Source organism: Gopherus evgoodei, chromosome 4 (genome assembly GCF_007399415.2).
Source record: "Gopherus evgoodei ecotype Sinaloan lineage chromosome 4, rGopEvg1_v1.p, whole genome shotgun sequence".
NCBI classification, from domain to species: Eukaryota; Metazoa; Chordata; order Testudines; family Testudinidae; genus Gopherus; species Gopherus evgoodei.
This window is the reverse complement of record NC_044325.1, coordinates 59,404,941-59,429,384: the sequence shown is the minus strand read 5'-3', so window position 1 is coordinate 59,429,384 and position 24,444 is coordinate 59,404,941. Positions and strand designations below refer to the sequence as shown.

At 41.9% G+C, this 24,444-nt stretch overlaps 1 protein-coding gene across 1 annotated transcript in view; it reads right to left on the bottom strand.

The window, feature by feature from the left end:
* Nucleotides 1-2,542: 2,542 nt before the first annotated feature.
* The window catches only part of FAM98B (family with sequence similarity 98 member B), a 33,905-nt gene continuing 12,003 nt past the window's right edge, over nt 2,543-24,444 (bottom strand). The window contains exons 5-8 of the mRNA XM_030559397.1: nt 22,670-22,750; nt 22,148-22,264; nt 14,209-14,376; nt 2,543-5,717 (exon numbers count right to left, since the gene is read on the bottom strand). Of these exons, the coding sequence (XP_030415257.1) occupies nt 5,412-5,717; nt 14,209-14,376; nt 22,148-22,264; nt 22,670-22,750 (672 nt within the window). The 3' untranslated portion in view covers nt 2,543-5,411. The remainder of the gene's footprint in view (nt 5,718-14,208; nt 14,377-22,147; nt 22,265-22,669; nt 22,751-24,444) is intronic.

Here is a 24,444-nt window from a genome sequence, read left to right as displayed (position 1 = left end):
ACAGATTGTAAAGATTTTTACATATAAGTTTTCTGTGTAATATTTATATTATAAAAGTTGCTAAAAACAGAATTAATGCCTATTGTAATTTTTTTTTGTCCCATAAGCATCCAAAGCCTTTTTCTTTGGCAGACTTGCCTGATGTCTAAAATACATCCAACAAAATCTCTACTCTGAAATCAGCATCTCTGCATGATGAACTATGAGCTTCTTTCACCACTTCTACTCCCATTCATCTTCCTTCAGTCTAATATCTGATGCACATATGGAGGACAGATTCACATCTGAATGGTCTTTTCCATTTTTAACTACTACAATCCTTACTTTTGAGCTCTACCTCTGCTTACTCATGTAAGTCACTATGTTTCCTCAAAAGCTGTTATTTCCTGAAACTGCAGCTGGCCAAGACTTTTGCCACACACTCAGGGCTTGTCTACATCACAAAGTTGCAGCGCTGGTGAGGGGGTTACAGCGCTGCAACTTAGGAGGTGTACACATCTGCAGGGCATCACCAGCGCTGCAACTCCCTGTTTGCAGCGCTGGCCGTACTCCCGTTTTGTCTCAGGTGTAGAGGATCCAGCGCTGGTAATCAAGTGTAGACACTTACCAGCGCTTTTCTTGACCTCCGTGGAATAAGCAGGTATCCCAGCATACCTGAGGAAGCCTCTGGTAATCAAGCAGGTCTCCTTCCCCGGTTTGCTCTCGCGTTCCCCGAAACCCCGTGCAAGCAGGTCTCCTTCCCTGCGGTTTGGAGGGGGGGTTCGGGAAACGCAAGAGCAAACCGCGGCGAAGCTGGTCTCCTTTCCCGGTTTGCTCTCGCGTTCCCCGAACCCCCGTGCAAGCAGGTCTCCTTCCCTGCGGTTTGCAGGGGAGTTCGGGGAACGCGAGAGCAAACTGCGGCGAAGCTGGTCTACTTCCCCGGTTTGCTCTCGCGTTCCCCGAACCTCCGTGCAAGCAGGTCTCCTTCCCTGCGGTTTGCTCTCGCGTTCCCTGAATCCCCGAGCAAGCAAGTCTCCTTCCCTGCGGTTTGCAGGGGGGTTCGGGGAACGCGAGAGCAAACCGCGGCGAAGCTGGTCTCCTTCCCTGGTTTGCTCTCGCGTTCCCCGAACCCCCCTTGAAGCCGCCCAACAGCGCTGCAGTGTGGCCACATCTAACACCACTTGCAGCGCTGGTTGCTGTAAGTGTGGCCACTCTGCAGCGCTGGCCCTATACAGCTGTACTAATACACCTGTAACAACCAGCGCTGCAAAATTGTAGATGTAGACATACCCTCAGCTTCCAGGCACAAAGACTTTGTCTTCACTGACAAAGTCTTTTTTTTCCTCCAGCAAGATAGCTGATGCATATCAGCTATCTCACTGTAAAACTAAAAGGAGACAATTTTTTGTAGTGTTTGCTGAGGCAGCTATGTGAGGTTGCACCATATCCCACTTGTGATTGACCTCACCTAGTTTATCTTAACAATAAAACTAAAGAGCCTTTCCTTCATTATGTTTTCCCAGGATAGCTAAAGCCTATAGTTATTTGGGGTGGGAGTGGGGTGAGGGGGCGGGAAGGGAAGGGAACTATACAAACATGCTATGCTTTCCTCTTTATGTTCAAAACGGTCTCCTTTTCAAGGACAGAACTGGAGACAAATTAAACATCATGCCATTTGGACTAATGCAGTAGGCAGCCCAGAAATGTGTTAATGTATTCATCCCACCAATCCTTATGAGGCTTTTATTTTTCATAAAATACTTTAAAAAGCACATCACTTCCAGCTCAATTAAAGTTAGTGGTTACCAGAGCGAGCAGAACTGTCTCAAGAATTCAAAATGGCAAACCTCAAGATATTTCTTTTCTTCCCATTAACTCAAAACTTAGTTCTTCCATTCATGCAAGCTACCAACAGGAGACCATTCTTTAACATACAGAAGCAACATGTGACAGATCTAAATCACACTGTCAGGAGCGGTGCCAGGGTTTTTGGCGCCCTAGGCGGGGGTCCTTCCGTGCTCCCGGTCGTTGGCATCAATTCTGCAGTGGGGAGGGTCCTTCCGCGGCTCCCAGTCTTCGGGGCACTTTGACAGTGGGTCCTGGAGCGAGTGAAGGACCCGCCGCAGAATTGCCGCTGAAGACCCGGAGCGCGGAAGGACCCCCCGCCGCTGAATTGCTGCCGAGGGTGGCAAAATGCCACACTCCCCAAATCCTAGCACCATAGGCCACAGCCTAGGTCGCCTAAATAGAAGCGCCAGCCCTGCACACTGTATAAAAGATGGAAACAAAACTTTAATACAGTACTTTATTTTTCACAGTGTTTACAGCTATTAAAGTGTTTTCTTAAATCCTGAAAATAATTTCACCCCTACTCTCAACCCCGCCCCCCCACATTTTGGATGGATGATCACTAAACGAGAAGATTTAAAAAAAACAAACAAACGTTCACAAACATATACAACAAAATCCATATTACCCTCCCAAAACATAAGCTGTATTTACTCAAAAAACGAAGTCTTGAAAATTCATTGTTCAGGACAGAAACACAAAAAAAGATTGAGAAGAGGTTTAAATCAAATCTATTTTTAGAAGATTTTATTGCATCTTTTGAAAGTTAAAAACATACATACTGCACGGGGGAGACAAAATAATGTCATCTCTGAAGTGTACATACTTGTTCATTTTACTTTCTTAATGCTTCAGATTTTGAAAGGTTATAAGAAAGTTTCAGTGGGCAAAGTAAAACCCCCCAGTTTATTTCAGATCTGTTTTAGGTCTGGTCTCCATGCTGAAGGTGCACCGATATAACTAAAGTGTGATGTTGCACCAATTTAGTTAAATTGGTACAACTTTGTGTGGCCACTCTTACATGGGTTTATACTTGATTTCTGTCTGTCTGATTTACATCAATCCTGTCACAGGCATGCTAAGCTAGTTCAAAACCAATGTAAGAGTGGCTACACACACACAAAGCTGTGCCTGTTTAACTAAAAATCAGCAAGATATTTCACCTTTACTTAAACTGTTGCAACTATAGCATATAGACAAGCCCTTAGATTTTACTAGCCTCAGCCGCTTGGTGCTATTCAGATGTCCCTTGTAGCAGAAGTCATCAAAACACTACTTTGGGACAAACAGGAAGAACTTCAGCTTAGGGACTGTGAGGAAAGGAAGAGAAGGAACAGTTTCCCTTTCTCTCTCTTTTCCTCCTGGTTGTTATTCTACAGAGCCAGCTTGAGAACAGCAGAGTTCTGTATTGAACTTTTGTCCCCATCCTGACCGAAATATCGGACAGGGCAGAACTAAGCTAAGCATACCTGTAAACACTGCTCTCCACACTCCCTACTTACTTCTCTCCCTAATGCGGCAGGAGGCTGTCAGTGACTCTGATCTAACACAAGAAGCATGTGCAGGAGAGGAACTGGTGGTGATGTTGTGTAGTGCCAGAAGCTGAGTGAAACAGTCAGCTGACAGCTACAGTAGGCCAGGAGCTGCTGATGGAAAAATCACTTTCTTAATTCTATAAACAGCTTTTTCAAAATAGTGCCCTTTGGTTGCTCATGACCCCATTACTGTAGGATTCAAGGGCTCTCTGCTCACACCAAGCTGACCTCAAAGTGGAAGCAAAGGGAAGTAGGGTTTTCCTTCAATGCTGTTAAGACATCTGTGGCAGAAGTGAGCTAAAGTAGTGCTCTCAGCCAGTCTCCAGACAGGAGAAGAGGTCAGGACTGGGAAAAACTATATTCAGTCTAAACGAAAAGTTCAAATGAGTTAAAAAAAAAACCAACAGAAGTGTTGTTATAACTAATCTTGTAAGAATAGAGGAAGATATTTGAGGGAGAGAGAATCATTTTTAATGTTGAATACAGCCTTGGGCCATATTTTGGCACAAATACATGTACATGAGGCTCCTGCTGGAGTCAAGGGGGCCCATATGAGACCCCAAAACCAGAATATATTAGACTGGAACATTCATGAGAAGTTAATAAAGAAGGATCCAGCCTCAGAACTCTAGCACATAAGAACGAAAAGCAGGTCCTATTCAGCTTAAAGCTACTTCTGCAGCTACATAGGCTACGGAAACTCTTCAAGTTTTCTGTGCTCTGCAGTTGTGGACACTGCTCCCTGTTTTGAGAGACTTTCTTCTTGGCCTCAGCCACATAAGTTACTCCCCTTTCCCAAGGAAAGGCTCTGATTCTGCCCACTCAGATGTTACTAGTGGTAATCAGACCCCGGGGACCCGTCTCAAGAGTAGCCACATGTTTAATGCCTCCCCACTAAGCTGACCGACAGCTGGAGAGTAAATAGGCTGGACAACCTAAAGGGCCAAATACATCTCTAAAAATCCTACATGATTACAATCCTCACCAATTTCAATCAAAATGAGAGCACCCAAACTGATACAAAGAGTGAGTGGAGTAGTATTTGGGGGCAGGAGGCAATGGAGGAGAAAAAGGATCTCATCCCTGTAACTGCAATTATTTTTGGGGAGGTGGAAGAAGGGCATTGTTATATGAGCTCTCTTTGCCCACTGACCAACTCCCAGACACAGAGCCTGTGACTGATTTCCTTCTCAACAGGACAGTTCAGTGCAGTCATCTTACTCAGCCTTCTGGGGTTTGTGCGCTACAGAAGACTATGTAAGTGACTGGCTGGCTAGGTGTTAGATGGTTGGGGTCTGATTTTAAAGTAAGTTTCATAGAATACTACTTTTAGCAGATCATTTTCATTTTACCTATCAAGGTTCATCACAAATCAGTTTTTACAATGCAAGTTTTTGGCTTTGAAATATTTGTATACATTATATATAAATACAGCATAGCCTTGTTTTGTTGACCATGGAATAGCATGGATTCAATACATCACTTGGAAAAAAATGAAGTTGTTTTTGTTTTAAAATTTTTAGAATATTTTAAATTTACTTCTGATGTTACATTTTTTTAATTCTTTCAGTCCTCTGTATGGAACAAGACAAGAAGCAGGAACCAGCATTCTACAGTCCTTTTAAAACATATAAAACTAAGTATGTCCTACAAAGCCAAATGCCTCCTAAATCACTTCCTGTATTCTGGGTATGACTGGCAATAATTAAAGAGATCGGAACATAAAATAGTAACATTGAAAAAAGGAAAATTCATTGTTTCTATTCACTTTTTTGAAGTTTGTTATTAAAAAAAAACAAACTTTAAGAATATACATGAGCAGTGCAAAAAGAGGACTACTTTAAGATATCACATTTCGGTATAAAAAATGTTCAGTTGACTAACAGGATTTAGTGATAATATCAGGGATCAAATGCAGTGATTCATTAATAAAGAGATCATAATTAACTTTCCTATCATAACACTAAACCATTGCTAATATACACACCTCCTGCTACAGTAAATATCACAACCATGTTTTGTCAGTTATTAGTATTTACAATGTTGTTGTTAGTATCTTCTGTATCCTCCTCCTCTTCCACCATACGGATCTCCATAGCCACCTCTGCCACTGTAACCCCCCCTGCCCCCATAGTCTCCCCGTCCTTGGAAACCACCTCCACCTCTACCACCACCACTGAAGCTACCGCCTCCTCCTCTGCCACTTCCACCCCCCCAACCACCCCTCCCACCTCCACCCCCCCAACCACCCCTCCCACCACCTTCTTGTCTCTTCTGCCAAGGGGGCATTTCAGGAGGTGGTGGTTCAATCTCAGTTGGTCTGCCTCCACGGTCTGGCACTCTCCCCATCAGGACCTGTGTAGAGAAATACACAATGCTTATGTTTAAATAATAATAAGGCTGCTGAAAGGATGCAGAAGTTATCTTGTGGATGAAGAGCACATGCCTACTCATCACAGGGAATGCAATCCTACCCAGAGTGATCTGTGGGAGTTAGAACTTCCAAGTTATCATCCCATGTTTGCCACAGACTTGCCGTGTGACAACAGACAGCCTCTCAGAGTCAGTTTTCCATCAGTATCACCAGCTAGCTACTGCCTAGGGTGGTCAGGTTTAATTGTTTATAGTGAGCTTTGAGATTTTTTTTAAACAAAAGGTGCTACATAAGGGCTATCAATGCTCATGGCTCCTTAATCCTTATATTATGATGCTGTTTAAATTCAACCAGAATGGCAAACATCAGTTCAAATCCCATCAGAAAATATTGCACTTACAGCTACAGTGGGTAGCATACATGATCTGACAAAACTGGTAACTATATGCAATAGTAAAATGGTTCATTGCTTTCTTTTCAATCAGGCATTACTGATGCAGTGCAGAAAACTGAAAAAGCAACCAAGTTCATAATGCAATGCTATAGTAGCACCTTCAAGTGAAAAGTGGTGTCTTGAGATTCACTTGACATGAATTGATGTACAAAGAGAACATCATTTGGGAAAAAATATTCACACAGCATGTTATCATTCTAACATGAAGAGACACTGTACTCTAGTCAGCTTGCATTTAAAACTGTCATGCAGAAAGACATGAGTTTTAGTTATCCAAGCAACCTGTTGATAATTCTCTTGCTTTCAGAGGTTCCCTCCCAACCCCCTACACACATAATATATAACATGCAAGCTATTCAGATCACTCTCTGTCAAAATAGCATTAACACATATACTGTATACAAAAACAGTATTTACAAAAACAAGGAAGCATGTGTCAAGTAAATCCTCGGATTCTAGTTGGCCACTTATGTGATGTCCTGGGATCACTCTGATGCCAAAGGGACATATCAGTCTTGTTTGACATACAACCCTTGAGTCTAAGGGCTGGTCTACACTGGGGCGGGGCAGGGCGGGGGGGGGAGGCAGAGAGAGGAATAGAAGAATCTAAGTTGTACGTTGACTTCAACTATGTGAATAATGTAGCTGAAGTCGACGTTCTTAGATCTACTCACCTCTCGCGGCAGTCGAGTATAGGAGTCGACGGGAGAGTGCTAGGGGGTTGATTTATCGCATCTAGATTAGACGTGATAAATCGACCCCTGCTGGACCAGTCGCCGCCTGCCGATCCGGCGGGTAGTATGGACATACCCTTATACTCTTTCATTACTATTCAGGACACTGCCTGATCCACATCTAACGTCTCCTCTTGTCTCCAGCTCACTCTCTCCAACTGCCCCTCTCCTGCTGCTTCTCAGTTTCTTGCTCTTTTGACCCACACATACTTCATGATCTAACCAAACCACCCACTTCCCAACTATTCCAAAGCCAACCCTCCCCTAAGTTTGCCTGTGTCCAACCTGCAATATCCATTCCTTTCAACTGGCTGCTGCACCCTGCAACTACTGCCTTACTCCATTTGCACCCCATCCCATTTGCTTCTGCTTTCCAAACTCTCAACAATCTGCCCCCTTTGCTCCACCCATCACTGCAATTCACATCAAACAGGAATCTTCAGCAAGATTCCAACTTACCCCTAAAATAAATAAGAAATATGGGAACTGTAGTGGTGATTATGTATTCCTTCTAAGGTGATTTTGGAAGTTTGTAGATAGGTGGTTAAGAAGTAATTTGCTCCATCTTCATTTGAGTAATTATGAAAAAAATTATAACAAACTAATAACAATGTTTGCAGTTTTTGAGTTTCATCATTCATATGTAGCTACCATATTTACATAGGTAAACCACAATATATATTTTTTTAATTTTGTAGTAAGAATTTCATTCCCACACACACCTGTTGTGCCTAGTTTCAACAAAAAGTTTTAAATTTATCGAAGAGTTATAAATCTCAGAACATTGCGCCATAATGAAAACCATTTTAAATCCTTAGCTGTTATGGTATGCATAATATTCCTGTGACGGAAGGAATTACAAAAACCTGATATTTAATAGCAAAGGCCTTCATCCTAGAAGCACTTATGCATATGCTTAACTTCAGACAAATGTAAAGTTAAGCATGTGGATAACTGGGGCCCATTGCTGTAAATAAAGTACCAAGAATTAATAATGCATTTGGACATATTGGCTACTACATTTAGCTACAAGTCCTGAAATAGACTATAAACCCCATGGAAATCCCTTTACAGCTTTGGCGCTTTACACTGTTAAAAAACACTTGTCACTACTAAAATGAACCAACGATCTATCAGCAATAAATATGTACAAAAATAATATTCCCCAGACAATCTGACTTCTAATTAAGCAGCAGAATTAGATGCTACAAAAGAAATTGGGGAAAACAAACTGTCAGAAATAAATGACAAAGTCATTTTAAACAGGAGGCAGGTGGGGGAACCATCCAAAGCTGGATTTAGCAAAGTATAAAAAACTTAAATATGAATAGTTTCAACAGCAAGCTATTTTCTGATTAAAGTTCATGTGATTTTATGGATTTTGGTAAGCAGTTAAAAAGTGATCATCTTTTTTCCATTACAATTTCATCACAGAGTATAGAACATGGTCCAAATAAATCATTTGCAAGTGATTATGATCACAATATTTCTTAATCATGGAGACCACTTTCATTAAATAGTTACACAAATTGTGAAAAGCATATTTATTCTCAACTGTGATTTCAAAATATCTGACAATTTACATTGATCAGACAAGCGTCTCAATAATATTAAGCCTCAGTTCCTCACATTCCCAATTTCAAATTCTGTTGGTTGACCAATCTGGAAATTCACTTCATTTCACTAGTTCATAAAAAGAATAATCTCAACAAAGTATCTCCTATCCAAGAAACAATGTACACTTTAACATCTCTTATGACTTGAGTCCCTGTTAGTGAAGCTACAATTAGCACTGATGACCAATGACAAATTCAGTTTTTCTCCGAGGTCCCCCTTGCAAGAAAATGTTTGGATGCTCTTCACATTTCTCAAGATTCCTTGCAGGGCTGTGCAAATCCACTTTGACAGTCTCTACTGACTAGAAGATTTTGAAGCAAACCCAGGGAATCAAAAAGTGATATCTGATCCTCTTGAAGTATCCAGGCTTGCCATTTCTACAATGGGTTTCTTCTACTCTAGCTTCAAAAAAGCAGGACCACACCTGTTAGTTTCCAGGGAAGGCTAGGCTGCCCCTTTGAGAAATCTGCCCAGTGAAGCTGCTTCCAAAATTAGAAAGTGTAAAAGGATTCTTATGCGAGACAAGGTGGGTGAGATAATCTCTTTTGTTGGACCAACTTCTGTCGGTGCGAGAAACAAGCTTTCGAGTTTACTGAGCTCTTCTTCAGGTCTGGAAAGCTTACTCAGGCCAGATCTACATTTCAGACCTGTATCGGTATGACTACGTCACTCAGGGGGGTGAAAAATCAATACCCCTTAGCAACAGTTACACTGAGGGTATGGCTACACTTGAAATTTCAAAGCGCTGCCGCGTGAGTGTGGTTGGAGCGCCAGCGCTGGGAGAGAGCTCTCCCAGCGCTGCACGTAAACCACATCCCTTACGGGTGTAGCTTGCAGTGCTGGGAGCCGTGCTCCCAGCGCCGCGGCACTGATTACACTGAGGCTTTACAGCGCTGTATCTTGCAGTGCTCAGGGGGGTGTTTTTTTACACTCCTGAGCGCAAAAGTTGCAGCGCTGAAAAGTGCCAGTGTAGCCAAGCCCTGACCTAACCCCCGTGTAGATAGCACTACGTCAATGGGAGAGCTTCTCCTGTTGACATAGCTACTGGCTCTCGGAGAGGTGGATTAACAATGCCAATGGGAGAAACTCTCCAGTCAGCATGGTAATGTCTTCACTAAAGCACTACAGCGGCTCAGCTACTCCACTGCAGCACTGTATGCGAAGACAAGCCTTGAGTAAGTTTCCCAGACCTGAAGAAAAGCTCTTTGTAAATTCAAAAGCTTGTTTCTCGCACCAACAGAAGTTGGTCTGAAAAAGGTATTACCTCACCCACCTTGTTTCTCTAATATCCTGGGATCAAGATGGCTACAACAACACTGCATACAACTAAGGATTCTTGTGACATTTATGGCCATTTCCTGCAATATTCTGGAGAAATCTTATTGAATTAAGTTTAAGTACTTTAGGAGTTCATTGTATTAAAAATGCAACTGCTTATGTATTACTGTGGGGCTGTATGGAACATCTTTAGGATTAAGGTGATCTTTAGGAAGCATCGTGAGCTTCAAAAAAAACTATGCTGAAAAATGTAGCAAACATGAATGATCTTCTGGGACAATATGTCTGAAGTGGCATTCCTAGGAAACACTTGGAGGAACGGATTGTAAACTCCCATCTCCATATTCAGCCTTTGAAACTTCACCTTGAGGGACCTTTTGTCTTTGAACTGTCCTCACCTAACATATGAGCAGCAGACCAAAGAGACATGAAGTCATCTGTGCAACAAGGTGGATCCTGGCAGGCTGATACCATGGACCCTGCTGTCCACTTCCTGACTCCCGGCTTCATCCTCAGTTCCTGCCTTCATCCCTGCCCTGTTTCTGGCTCCTGTCCTTTGTCTTGTTCCAGTCCCTGAACCCTGTCGGTCTGGTGACTGACCGCTCTGGTTCAGACCCTAGACTATGGCTCTGACTTCCAACTCAGCAGAGTCCCTTGGCTTCAGCTCCTGTTTTACGTATGACCCCAGCTCCCGCTTTTGGCTCAGACACCTGGCTCCTGATTCTGGACCTACCCCTTGGCCTCAGGTCCCCAAACACCAGGCCAAACCACCCACAACTCGGTCGCTGGTACTGGTTTTGTACAGACCTGGATCATGATTGGAATGCGGGCAATCTGACCTAGTGGTCGGAGCAGGAGTCTGGAGTCAGATGCCAGGAGGTCACAGTCCAAGACAGGCCGAAGGGCAAACTGAGCGTCAGGCATCAGGAGGCAAGCAAGGTCAGGTTACCAGGAGATTGGGGTCAGGCGCCAGATTAAAGACATCAATTGGAGAGCGAGCTCAAGGATGAACTAGGGTCGGGGGCTGGAGTCTAGCGTCTACTGTTAGCTGAGTCTGGAGCAGAAGCAGGCAGGCGGTCTGTGTTGTTGCTCAGACTGTTTCTCACCATGGCTTCCTGGTTTACATACTGGTATCAGCCAATCAGTGGGTTGTAAGGGGCTGCCAATCAGTCCCTGTGGGGTGGTACTTTCTGCTGAGATAGACAAGTTGCTACCTTGCAGATTTCTTCATATGATGCAAAGGAGTTCTCTGCCTATGAAGGGGACACTGTTCCACTTTGCTGACTTTATTTTTACCTAAAGATTTCAGAACTTTAGTTTTGCAAGTCTTCTTGATGCAAAATTTTAACTACCTAATAGATACTTATTTACCTCATGGGTGTTATATTACAAAATAGGATAAAAGACTTGCTACAGGACTGTGATCTTTTATGTTTTGAGCACCCTGCAGACATTTAGCATGTATCATTGCCTTTGTTTGGGGTGTTTTGGTTTGGTACAGAATTGGGAAAGAATGATCTCCACTCTATGAAAGACAGAGTGAACTTCTGGAATTAAAGCAGGCTCCAGGAAGAATACCTCTATCAGCATTGAAGGTACAGTACTGTGACTGCACAGATAATTCTCCCAGTTCCCAAGACTTCCATTGCTCAAGTGATAGCCACCTGCAATGCTACTTTAATGGAAAAGTAAATCAAAACTAATGTGTCCAACAACAGATTCAACTTCCATAGGGTTCCCCTATATATTTCCAGAAGGTTAAACGGGGAGACTGCTGTGAAAAAGCACTTGATATGAGGAGAAGACATCCGAGAACTATTCACTCCCAATATGCTGATGAATGCTTTTGAAGAGTGTATGCCTTCAGTTCAATTGCCAGACTACCCCAGCAGTATGCCAGAATTAGAAATTTGTTTAATGCTTTGATTCTTCATGTTCTTTAGACCATGAAGCACAATTGAACAAAATTTTAGTATATTCCAAGTCTGGTTATTTTTTTCCTCAAACCGAGGAGATGGTTAATTGCTTCCCCTCTCCCAACAGTTGTTCCTATTTAGCATCTACACTGTTGAGTATCTGTGGGTCTAGGTGCACTACCAATCCTTGATTTAGGAGCTCTTTCAAAAGTGGCAGAGAGAAAAGGGGACAGTACCATTTTATCTAGAAATAATGGTCCTCTGGTATGGGCTAGGTACTTCTGTGGTCCCCAGCATCATAGCATTCATAAATATTAAAGGAGTTATCTTTACAATGAACATGTGAAGTATATCCCCAATTTTATAGAAGGAAAACCCAGACACAGAGAGATGAAGTGATTAGCCTAAGATCCCCAGGAATTGAACACAGATCTCCTGAGACCTAGTGCCTCAATCACAAGACTGTCCTTCCTCCCTTAAAAGCAGCAAAGAATCCTGTGGCACCTTATAGACTAACAGACGTTTTGGAGCATGAACTTTCGTGGGTGAATACCCACTTCCTCAGATGCATGTAATGGAAATATCCAGGGGCAGGTATATATATGTGTGCTAGCAAGCAAGCTAGAGATAACGAGGTCAGTTCAATCAGGGAGGATGAGGCCCTGTTCTAGCAGTTGAGGTGTGAAAACCAAGAGAGGAGAAACTGGTTCTGTAATTGGCAAGCCATTCACAGTCTTTGTTCAATCCTGAGCTGATGGTGTCAAATTTGCAGATGACACCAAATTTGACACCATCAGCTCAGGATTGAACAAAGACTGTGAATGGCTCTCTTGGTTTTCACACCTCAACTGCTAGAACAGGGCCTCATCCTCCCTGATTGAACTGACCTCGTTATCTCTAGCTTGCTTGCTAGCACACATATATATACCTGCCCCTGGATATTTCCATTACATGCATCTGAGGAAGTGGGTATTCACCCACGAAAGCTCATGCTCCAAAACGTCTGTTAGTCTATAAGGTGCCACAGGATTCTTTGCTGCTTTTACAGATCCAGACTAACACGGCTACCCTCTGATACTTCCTCCCTTAGGTTCATTGGGTTCTCCTTTGACAGGGAGCCTGCCAACCCTGACTAACTGAAGCAGTAGTAGAGGCTTAGCTGGCTTTCAGTAGAAGGTTGCTTTTGAATGGCTGTCCAATTAATCCATAAGGTTAGCAACGGCTGAATAAACTATTGGGAGGGTGGCAGTCTGATTTTTTTGTTTTGTACCAGCACAAGATTTTTTAGACAGATTAGAGAGCCTCTTAATCTTATTTGGTAATTCCCACTCTAATTTAACTACATGCTTTTGTAATTATTAGAGGTATACCAAGCTCTCTTCTGGAAGTTGAAGGAAAGATTTTTTCATTTATATGACTGAGGTTCAATACCCACAGGGATGACCACCTCTGCTTCCCAGCTTTATCCTGAAAGGAATCTCTCCTCTGAGAGAAGAGCTCTTGAAGTAGACAGTTCATTCTTATACTCAGGCTCACTCCAACATGCATATGTGACCTGCTCAGAGAAAGCAGGATGGTGGACCATCTGTTGTTGCTGCTGGGAGGCAGCGAACTGACAAATTTTCCAGAAAAAAAGAGAGAGTCAAGCATTTGTCATCCCCAGGGACCGACAGATTTGGTCCTGCCTCCTGAAGCATAAAAAGGGAATACCACTGTAGGCGGCATGAGATTTTAAATCTTCCTTTTTCCATCCACTGCAATTCTTATCTAGAATTGTTATATCTCAGTGTGGAAGTGACTGTAGGTCTATATATATACAAACACACACTACTCACCTCTTGAGGACGCATGTAGGGTATGCATAGTTATGCAGGCTGTGTTCACACTGCAGTGTGTAGCTACAAGTAACAGTGAAAGGCTGTGGCAGGGAGGAGGCAGAGCAGAAAAACTCATCAGTGGAGAATTGCCAGAGCCTTTCCTTGCTCCTGGAATCTTTCACTGCGGCAGGGAAAGGATCCTGCAGCAGGGAGGCAGTGGGACACTACATGCTAAAAATAGTAGCATAGACAGGCAAAGCACTGCATCGGTGAGTAGAGAACCCTATAGTTCATACCACATGGTTCAGGAGAGTCTTTACTAGCTTAAGCATTGCCTCACCATCTATGCAGCTATGTATACCCGTATGGGGCAGGGGTGTAGTGTATGTACCCTACAGGCTACCAAAAGGAGTGTGCAGTATACTTTGTAACAAAAACTAGGACAATGGAGCTATAGTGATACTTATGGGAGTGCTGCAGCCCTTCTTTTTCCAGTGCACTAAATACAACAAGTTTGCAAAAAAGGAAAACTGTATTATAGAGGATAAGCAAAAGTCAAAATTCTTGCTAAAGATATCATTAATTATAAATTATCAGTTATTATACCAGATTACTTTCAATAGCTCTGTAAATCCACAGGAGAAAGAGAAGAATACCTTATTGATAGCGCAGGTTGTCTTTTCTCGTGTCGATCCACTACTTGTCCTTATGATCTTTGATAAGTCTTCTCGAGCAGCAAGAAGGTGGGCAAACGTAATGGTTGTTTTAGGAGATAGTGCGTAACGTTTGGGCTGATAAATTCTTGCTATGTCATCTGTTTTAACCTAAATGATAAAGTCAAATATAATTCAGTTGCTAAGTATTTCACGTACAAAAATGCAAATGCTCAATGGCTGTTTGTAAGTCACCAAACAGCACACGGTCAGTGTGAGTTTACACAGAGCATGAAGTTTAGACATTCAAACTACCTCAGTAAAAACCGCGCCAGTCACTTTTATAAAAGCCTCTTCGCCTTGCTCACAACAATCAGCTACTGTACAAAAAAAATGGTAATGAAGATGTTTAGTTAATGCTGAAGCCTCGTATTACCTGTCACAAATTGACGTGGTCTAGTGCATGCCCCATCCTGTAAAGGGGTCACTCGGAAGGGACTGGTTAATGTGTCAAACCCTAAGGGTCCACACAGTTCTACAGGGGAAGGCCCACAGTGTCCACAGGTCCAAAACTGAGCCTTTGGGCACCAGCCATCCCTGTTTCTCTCTGTGGCTCCCTGCAGCAAATCCAACCAACCCAGATGCCTGCAGGAGGCTTGTACTGTATCCCTTCATGGTGCAATGGTCTCAATATGTATTTAAAGGGAACAAAGGGAGAAAAAAAAATGCTCCCTGGGAGACTGGGAGCTTCAGAGCAACTGGACATTTGCCCATTGACACTGGACACACACTGTTCCCTGCAGTAATATACTGTTAAGGAACGACTGACAGTAGGACTTTCCCACTGTGGGAAACAATAACTGAATTCAAGAAACACCATGGTCAAAAAGCAGGGAAACAGAGGCCAATAATGTCTAAATCAAGGGTGGGCAAACTTTTTGGCCTGAGAGCCACATCTGGGTATAAAAAGGGGGCAAGTCTGATGTGAGAAGGATGGATGTTCTCTGCAGCTCTGCCCCCCAACTCCTCAACCTAATGGAACAGAACTCAGTTAATGCTAGATGAGATTTAACTTAAGTCCTTCCCAACTGTAAAACATTCAGGACAATATCAGGTGAAGGAGGCTGCCTATACTACCTGGCTCCAGACCAGAAGGTAGGGAAGAGAGAAAATGCCTCTCTGAAGATATCTCCAAGAAGAGCTGCAGGTTTCAAGGAATGAACTTTCCACCTATTGCTACAGCTGAAAGCACTAAGGAAAAGAGGGAGAGAAGGATCTGAATCTCTGCAGCTTCTTCTGCAACCTCAGTTACTTTTTCCCCAATTAAGGAGTCACCTGGCTCAAAATCTTACAAGCTATACAAAAATAAACAGTAGGTCATATGACTGTATCATGTATATCTGAAATCTGCTCTTGTAAATATATATTGTTTTCAGATAAATATTTATAAGAGTCCATGTACATGTTATTAGAAGCTATATGGAACTGAAAATTGATTTCTCAAGGCTAAGTTTAAGATTTTCCAAAAGGACAGCTCTTTTTTTTTTCCCAGGTGCAATCTACACCCAACAAAAGTATACCTGCATTTTACATCCAGAATTTCAACAATAGCTATAAAATTGAGTACTTGTGCTTCTTGCTACCTCACGTGTATCTGTATTGAGGTACGAAGAAACATACGTACCCGGTTTAGCACTTGGTACAATTTTTCCCTGCAAAAATGAATTACATCAAAATGGAAGTTGTGCTTCAACCCTTTGAAAAAATCTACTCAGTAATGTAATTTCAACTTTTAATGCAAAATTACAATAGGCCTTCTGGAAATCTCAGTAACTGTATTTTGTTTTTGCACATTTTCTAAGAACAGGCTGCTGACTCATCTTACCACTTTAACTTCATTAAATAAAACAATGGTACACTTTCTTCATGACTGAACAAAAGCTATTTAAATAGTTTTTAATGTCACATCTAGGGACTAATACAACATCAAATGACTCAAGTCAATTTAAGCTACAGTCATAAATTAAATAAAATTTTAATAATATTAATAATTATTTTAAATTATTTAAATGTGAAGATTTATATAGTTCTACACAGAGAGAAGTGTGGAGCCATATAAGACAGACAACCTCTACTTTATCCTTGGTATAGAATCGTAAGAATATAGGCCTACATCTTCAAGCTTGGGTGTCTAAAGGTAGGCACTTACATCCCTATTTAGGCACCTAAATAAAAGTTGCCTTGCTCTGAATTCTACTGGATCAGTCGTCCTTTAAATCATAGGGTAAGAAAAAAAAAATGTGTTTGTGGAGAGGAGAAAGGAAAGAAACGTATGCAGTAATCTCCTTACCACAGCGAGTTAACTCCTTTTTCCTTTCCTCTCCTACAGTGCATCAGTATTCATGCAAGCTGCTAAAGTGAGAAGTCCACAAAGAAGCAATAGCTGAATGTTTGAGAATAAATTTTCAAAGCTGCATACAAAGATGTAGCTGCATCACTCCCACTGATATTTAGCGAGAGTCATGCAACTGAGGTTTTCTCTGCACTTGCACTAAAGCTACAACAGACAACACCAGGTAGGTTTTAAAAAATGTTGTTTTCCATTATTTTCAGTATACGTGCAAAGCCTTAAACCAGTTTAAAAATGGACAGGATGTAAACTATTGTAACCTTCGTGAGGAAAGTCTTGTGGTTCATGCACAGAACTGGGAGTTAGGATGTCTGTGTGCTATTCCCAGTGATGCCATAAGCTTCCTGTGTGTCTACTGGTCAAATCACGACCTCCTCAAACTGAGTGGCATTGCAGCCTGGAATACAGGGTTGCAGCGCCACTCAGGAGAGGCAGCTGGGCAAATATGAGCAAGCAGCACTACAACCTGGCACCAGGCTGAAAAACATGGAGCAGAGAGCTGGGCCCAGAGCAGCAGGACAGAAGCCAAGGCTTCAAAGTAAATTTGTTCTCCAACCCCCACAGAAGGGCCTCTCCTCTGCAGTAAAGGGGGAGTAAAAAAGAGAGAAGGTAGGGGCACTTAGCACAAAAATCAAGATGTTGAGTACAAACTTAATCAGGGAACCAAGGGATATGAAAAGAAGAAATTCTTGAATTGCCCGTACATCAATGCTAGGACCCTGAATAACAAACAAGAGGAATTAGAATTACTCATTTATGAGCATAAATTCAATTTAGTTGGATATTACTGAAACCTGGTGGGATGATTCATGCAACTGGAATGTAAAAAATCAATGGTTATAAACTATTTAGAAGGATTGAGTGGAAAAAGGGGGAGAGAGTGGCATTCTAGGTCAAAAATGGCAATGCCTGTTTCTGAGTAACTGATAATTCAGAAGAAAATGAACTTGAATGCTTACAGATCTATATCCTTAACAGATAAAGCGCAAGATGGGGTATTAGTTAGTGCCTGGTACAGGCCACTAAATCACACTAGGGAACAGGATGACTGCCTCGTTATACACCTATGTATAACGACGAGCAGTGAAAAATTTTGTATGATCAAAGGGGACATCAATCTGAGTGACATGCTGGAGGTCACATGTACTCAGTACTAAAACATCTGTCTCTATAATGTTTAGAAATTTCACAATTTCCTAATTCAAAAAGTGTTGAAGTCAACATAGGGGAATTCTTCATTACACCTTGTCTTAACAAATAAAGAGGAACTGATCACAGAACTAAAAAATTAATGGTAAGTTAGGTACAAGTTATCATGACATGAACAAATTATTTTGCTTGCACATTATAAAAGTCCAGACCTGAAATATATGCATTTGGTGCTTTAATAGGGCTAATTTCACAAAGTTGAAACAATTATGGGTCAAATCTGCTGGGAGGTAGAATTTAATCAGAAAAATGAATGATAATTGAGAATCATTTTAGAACAACTTCCTAGATGCCCAAAAAGCCACAATCCCAGAATCCAGGAAGGTGGTCTACTGGTCAAAAAATTGACCAGGTTTAGAGAGTAAGTGAAAAAACAAATGAGGGAAAGGGGAAGTTGACAATAATGAATATAAAGCTGAAGTTAGGAACTGAAGAAAATTTGGCAAGGGAAGCAAATAGACACAGAGAAATCTAAGGCCAGCAGAGTTAAGGACGATAAGGAAATTTTAAAATATATTAGAAATAAAAAGAATCTTGACAAAGATACAGGTCCATTACTAGATGGATATAGTAGAATTATGAATAATAAGGCAGAAGTGTTCAATACATGTTTCTGTTCTGTATCTGGGAGAAAAGCGGATAATATAGTTTCCTCATATGGTGATACCAGTGTAATGGAATAGTGTTATCTCTGGAGGACGTTAAATAGAAGCTAAAATTAAACATTTTTAAATTATCTTGCATCCACAAGTTTTAAAAGAGCTAGCTCAGAAGCTCGTTGGATGATTAATGATGTTTTTTTTTTTTGTAATAAATCTTGGAGCACTGGGGAAGTTCCAGAAGACTGGAAGAAAGCTAAAGTTGTGCCAATTGTTAAAAAGGGCAAATGGGATGATGCAGATAATTATAGGTCCGTCAGCCTGACATCAATCTTAGGCAAGATCAGAATGGAGCAGCTGATATGGACTCGATTAATAAAGATTAAAGGTGAGTAATATAATTAATACCAATCAGCATGCATTTGTGGAAAAAAGATCCTGTCAAACTAACTTGATATCTTTTTTTGATGAGATTACAAGTTTGGTTAATAAAGTTAACAGTTTTGACGTAATGTACTCGGACTTCTCTAAGGCATTTGACTTCGTACCACAAAACATTTTGATTAAAAAACTAGAAAACTATAAAATTAATATGGCTCCCATTAAATGGATTAAAATCTGGCTAACCGATAGGTCTCAATATGTAATTGTCATTGAGTAAGGCTATGATTTAGTAACGGAGGTCACGGATTCTGTGACTTTAGCAGACCTCCGTGACTTCTTCCACTTCAGCTGTCAGCCTGAGGCAACTGGGTTTGGATAGCTGCAATCAGGACCCTGCAGCCCCTGCCCTGTGGTTTTCAGAGGGTGAGGGGACTGCAGCCAGGCTATGAGCCCCGTCCAGCAGTTGCAGCTAGCTCCAGAGCGGGGGTTGTGCCCTCTCACGGCTGCGTCCCAGCCCCGCGGCTTCCGCCAGGTGCTGCAGGCGCGGCCAGGCACCCCAGCCCCACGGCTTCCGCCAGGTGCTGCAGGCGCGGCCAAGCACCCCAGCCCCACAGCTTCCGCCAGGTGCTGCAGGCGCGGCCAAGCACCCCAGCCCCACAGCTTCCGCCAGGTGCTGCAGGCGCGGCCAAGCACCCCAGCCCTGTGGTGGGGGCTGCAGTGGCGGCCGTGTGCCCCTGCCCCGCGGCTGTGGCCAGCTCCAGAGCTGTGGCTGCACATCCCCCACGGCTTCTGCTGGGGGCCATGCTGCAGCCGGGGCCATGCACCCCAGCCCCATGGCTTCCACCGGAGACTGCTGCTGGGGCTGCGCACTCTTGCCAGCCAGCTGTAGCCAGTGCTGCGTGCCTCAACACTGTGGCTTCCGCTGGGGGCTGCAGCTGGGGCCATGTGTCCCAGCCCCATGGCAGGGGCTGCAGCAGGGGCTGTGCACCTCTGCCCCGCAGCATTCCAGAGCCACGCTCCCCCTCATGGCTGTGGACGGGGCTTGGGGAGACTGCAGCTGGGACCACGCACCCCTGTCCCGCAGCTGTGGCCATCTCCAGAGTGGAGAGCTACGTGACAGCCCTGGCTGCGCCCCTGCTATGATCAACGAGTGGGGGGTCTTGGCCTGTCCTCCAGCCCCAGCCTCCCCACATGGGACTCCATACTTCCCCATATTTAGCCTTACTCCTGGTTATTTTTAGTAAAATCATGGGTAGGTCACAGGTTTTGTGAATTTTTGTTTACTGCATGTGATCTGTCCGTGAATTTTACTAAAAATAACCGTGACAAAATCTTAGCCTCATCATTGGGCAGTTGTGTTCCAGTGAAGTCACGCAGGATCAGTTCTTGAACCTATGCTATTTAACCTTTTTACCAATGACCTGGAAGAAAGCATGAAATCACCACCGATAAAGTTTGCAGATGACATAAAAACTGGGGGAGTGGGGAATAATGAAGAAGACAGGTCACTGATTCAGATCTAGATTGCTTGGTAAACTAGGTGAAGGCAAACACTATGCATTTTAATATAGTTAAATGTAAATATATACATCTACGAATAAAGAATGTAGAAAATATTTATAGGATGAAGAACTTTCTCCTGGGAAGCAGTGACTCTGAAAAAGGTTTGGGAGTCAGGACCGGTAATCAGATGAACACAAGCTCCCACTGTGACATAAAAGGATTCAGGGATGCATAAACAAGAGTCTTGAGTAGAGAGAATTATTTTGCCTCTATGTTTGACACTGGTGTGACCACTGCTGGAATACTGTGTCCAGTTCTGGTGTTCACAATTCAAGAAGGATGTTAATAAATTGGAGAAGGTTCAAAGAAAAGCCACGAGAATGATTAAAGTATTAAAAAACATGCCTTATAGTGACTATTTAGCTTAAAGAGAAGGTTAAAAGTGACTTGATTAAAGTGTAAATATGTATACGGGGAACAAATATTTAATAATGGGCTCCTCAGTCTAGGAGAGAAAAGATTTAATATGATCCTATCGCTGGAAGTTGGAGCTAGAAAAATTCTGATGGAAATAAGGTGTAAATTTGTAACCACTGGAACAATTTACTAAGGGTTGTGGTGGATTCTCCATCACTGATAATTTTTAAATCAAGATTGGCGGTTTCTCTAAAAAGTATGCTGTAGGAATTATTTTGGGGAAATTCTATGACCAGTGTTTTTCAGGTCAAAGTAGATGCCTCACAATGGTCCCTTCTGGTCGTGGAATCTAGGATTTTTATTTTTTAATTTTTTTTTTTTGCAAAGGCAGTGGGGACTGTTTCAGATTTTGTCTCGGCCTTCCCTAAATCTCTTAGCACTCCTCATAATACTTTTCTACCTTTCAGAGATGCTGGGATGATTAATACTCTCTTTTTTTCAAGTATTCATATATGAAGACAGTGAGCACCATAGAAATGCTTAGACATGATCTGAAAACATACTCATAGACATTAGGATAGTGGGACAGAAAGTTACTGATGCGTAAATGGTTTGTTCCACAGTATTTTTTAAGTCTTTTGGAAAAACTATAACACCAACGGGCATACCCTATAGTAGTGATTTGGAAGCTTCCCCATGAGGCAGATACCACCACCTTTCTAGCTCACTGAACCATTACTGATAATTGTGAATTTTTCTGATACAAGCAACTATCCCCCTGGATAAAGTATGAACTGAAACTAGCAGAGGAGAGACAATTGGCTAGCTGAGTAGGTCCCAGAATCATAGAATATCAGGGTTGGAAGGGACCTCAGGAGGTCACTTAGTCCAACCCCCAGCTCAAAGCAGGACCAATCCCCAGACAGATTTTTGCTCCAGATCCCTGAATGGCCTCCTCAAGGATTGAACTCACAACCCTGGGTTTAGTAGGCCAATGCTCAAACCACTGATCTATCCCTCCCCTGCCTTGTGCTTGGTTCAAAAGCATGGGGTTAATTCTGGCAGCCTTCAGTTAGTAGGTTCTTTAGGCCAATCCCAAGGATTCTGTAGCTCTCCTTGAGGGGTGGAAGGGTGTGTCTGTATAAGAGACACTTTGAAGCTTTTTCCTATAATACCACAAGAGAAAAACAAAAGGAGACTGACATCTTCAAGTGAAGAACAACACTGGAATATATGTGGATCACAAGGATTGGTGGATTTGACTGTTTAGTCAAATCTTTCTCTCGCAACATGCAGGGAATGTACATTACAAGTAGTGCTCAGAAAAGTTAGTTGTAATGAGATGTCTTCAGTAAGACAGCTTGGAGAACTGTAACAAACTACCACCACCTACAGGAAGCAAACAACAAAGCATGTTTACCTTTGCTCTATCAGACCATCCAAAGGATTGTACGGTCACATCAAGCCGCTTCATTAACATCCGACGACGACATTCATATTCACTGCGGAGAGCATCATTGATTTTTTCCAATCTTTCCTACAGCATTGAAATAAATAGGACAAATATTTGAGTCCATTAAAATACACAAGCTAACCTGCCTCACCAACGAAAATGTCTGTCAACAGCTGACCATCACGAAAAACCACTTAACAAAAATTAGGCTGTGACCAACTGCTACAACGTAATTTAATATCTTCTACAATTTTTTATATAAATTCATGTAACAAAATCGATCTATAAACAAACTAGTGTATGAAGTATTTGAACAGGATGTCATAAAGGTATTATACTATTAAATCAAATTTAACACTGAACATTCACTATCGCACTACTTAAAATAGAAATTGCAAAACAAGTATGAAAAGCCAGAAAAGTAAGGTCACCAGCATTAATTTTGCCCATTATATGAAATAAGAAAAGTAAAACAGAGAGGAGTTTTACCGTCTGATCAGGATTCAAAGGTGTTGTTAGCAGCGGTTTCCCTACATGGGTATTTTTAACTTTTGAAAGAATGTCCTTGATCTGAAACAAAACACATGAACACACATACCCTTCTCAGAAAACAACTCATACTCCCAAACGCACTTCAGCACAAGTTTTTACCAAAAATCGGTCCTATTATGGGGTGTTCAATATCTTCATATAAAATTAGACTAGGATATTTTAGCTTGCTAACATCCCTTGTAAAAGGAAGTCTCAAATATTTTCAAAGCAGGGACCACATCTTAGCAATGAGACAATTACTTACAGTGAAAATTAGAATGAGTGAAGTATTTTAGCTATCTAATGCAATGTAGCAGCTGGAAACAAGGAAACCCAGCACCAAATGACCCATCAGCAATTGTGAAGTGAAATATTTTGGGAGCAACTACCTCATATATAAAGCTAAAGATAAGCACTAGTATTAAAAGTAGTAGGTAAAGATCTTGTCTTGCCACTTGTCTCTGAATCCCATTACTAGCGTTCTTCTGTATCCAATTCTACATCCTTATCTTCAGAGGTCTGACCAGCACCACCCCTGCTTAAATTTCTGCCTTTAGTTTCTTATTTCCCCTTGTGTTCTCTATGCTCTCCTCTACCTTCCTTCTAACTGCTCTATCTGCATCATCCCTTTCATCATAGTAAACTGTTCCATACCACCTTGATATTACTTCCCTCTTCATTCAGCTGTTTTCTTCATGTGCAGTTCTTCAATTGGCCTCAAAGTCATGTAGAAATTATGTGGGCAGTCATTGAAATGTTTGATCCTTTATGCAGGAGTCTGCGTATCAAAACTGTATAGTCCATAACAAATTTAGGACGTAAACTTGGGATTCTTTGAGAAGAGACTGTACCCTCATTAATTTTTCTTTTTTAAAACAAAACAGTGGATGATTATTGTCTAAATAAACAAATGAAGATAAAGCTAGAAATGATGCAATTTACACTCTATGAAGGATAATTATGGCATCTCATGAGTTTAAGAAAGGATGCCATTATAATCCTAGACCCAAGGCAAACCAACAGATCATTTCCTCAAGGCTGAAATTATCTGCATGTACACACTCAGGCATTTGTAGAAGATACATGGTATAAGGATAAATTCCAAATTCTCTTTCCACTAAAACGCCAACAATCCTAGACCTTTCTGTCAGAGGGTAGAGAGCTGCCATATTTTATATACATTACAGGATCTTAGCAATAATTGTTAAGAAGAAGCTTTAGGCTATCACTGGGAATCAAAATCTACAGCATCATCAATGCATTAAGAAACCTATTTTAGTAGCAATATTTTTAAGTGAGTTAATTCATTCCCCTCTTTTCCTATCTGATTCATGGTTTTATTTTTCTTGGTGTCAACAAAACCAAGAGGAAAATTTCTGTTCAGTATGTCTCATATGAGTGTTTATATAGCCCGAGGAGAGCAAGAACCTTTCCACTACTTTTCTTTTGGAAAATATGGCATTTTGTGTTTGTTTTCCCATACATCATCAGTGATACAGACAGAAAGCACTGAAGTAATTTTCTTCAAATTGTAATTTCGCCTACAACAGATTGTTAACCAAGAACACACCGAAATGAGTAGAAAACTGTCTGGAAACTTACTGGTTTGACTCCAGCACAAAATGGCCTGCTAGATAGTATAAGGTAATCCTCTAGTGGTTTAGAATCTCCTCTGCCACCCCCTCCCCAGTGCTGCTCATATTGAGACTATGGATAAGAAAAGAGGACATGGC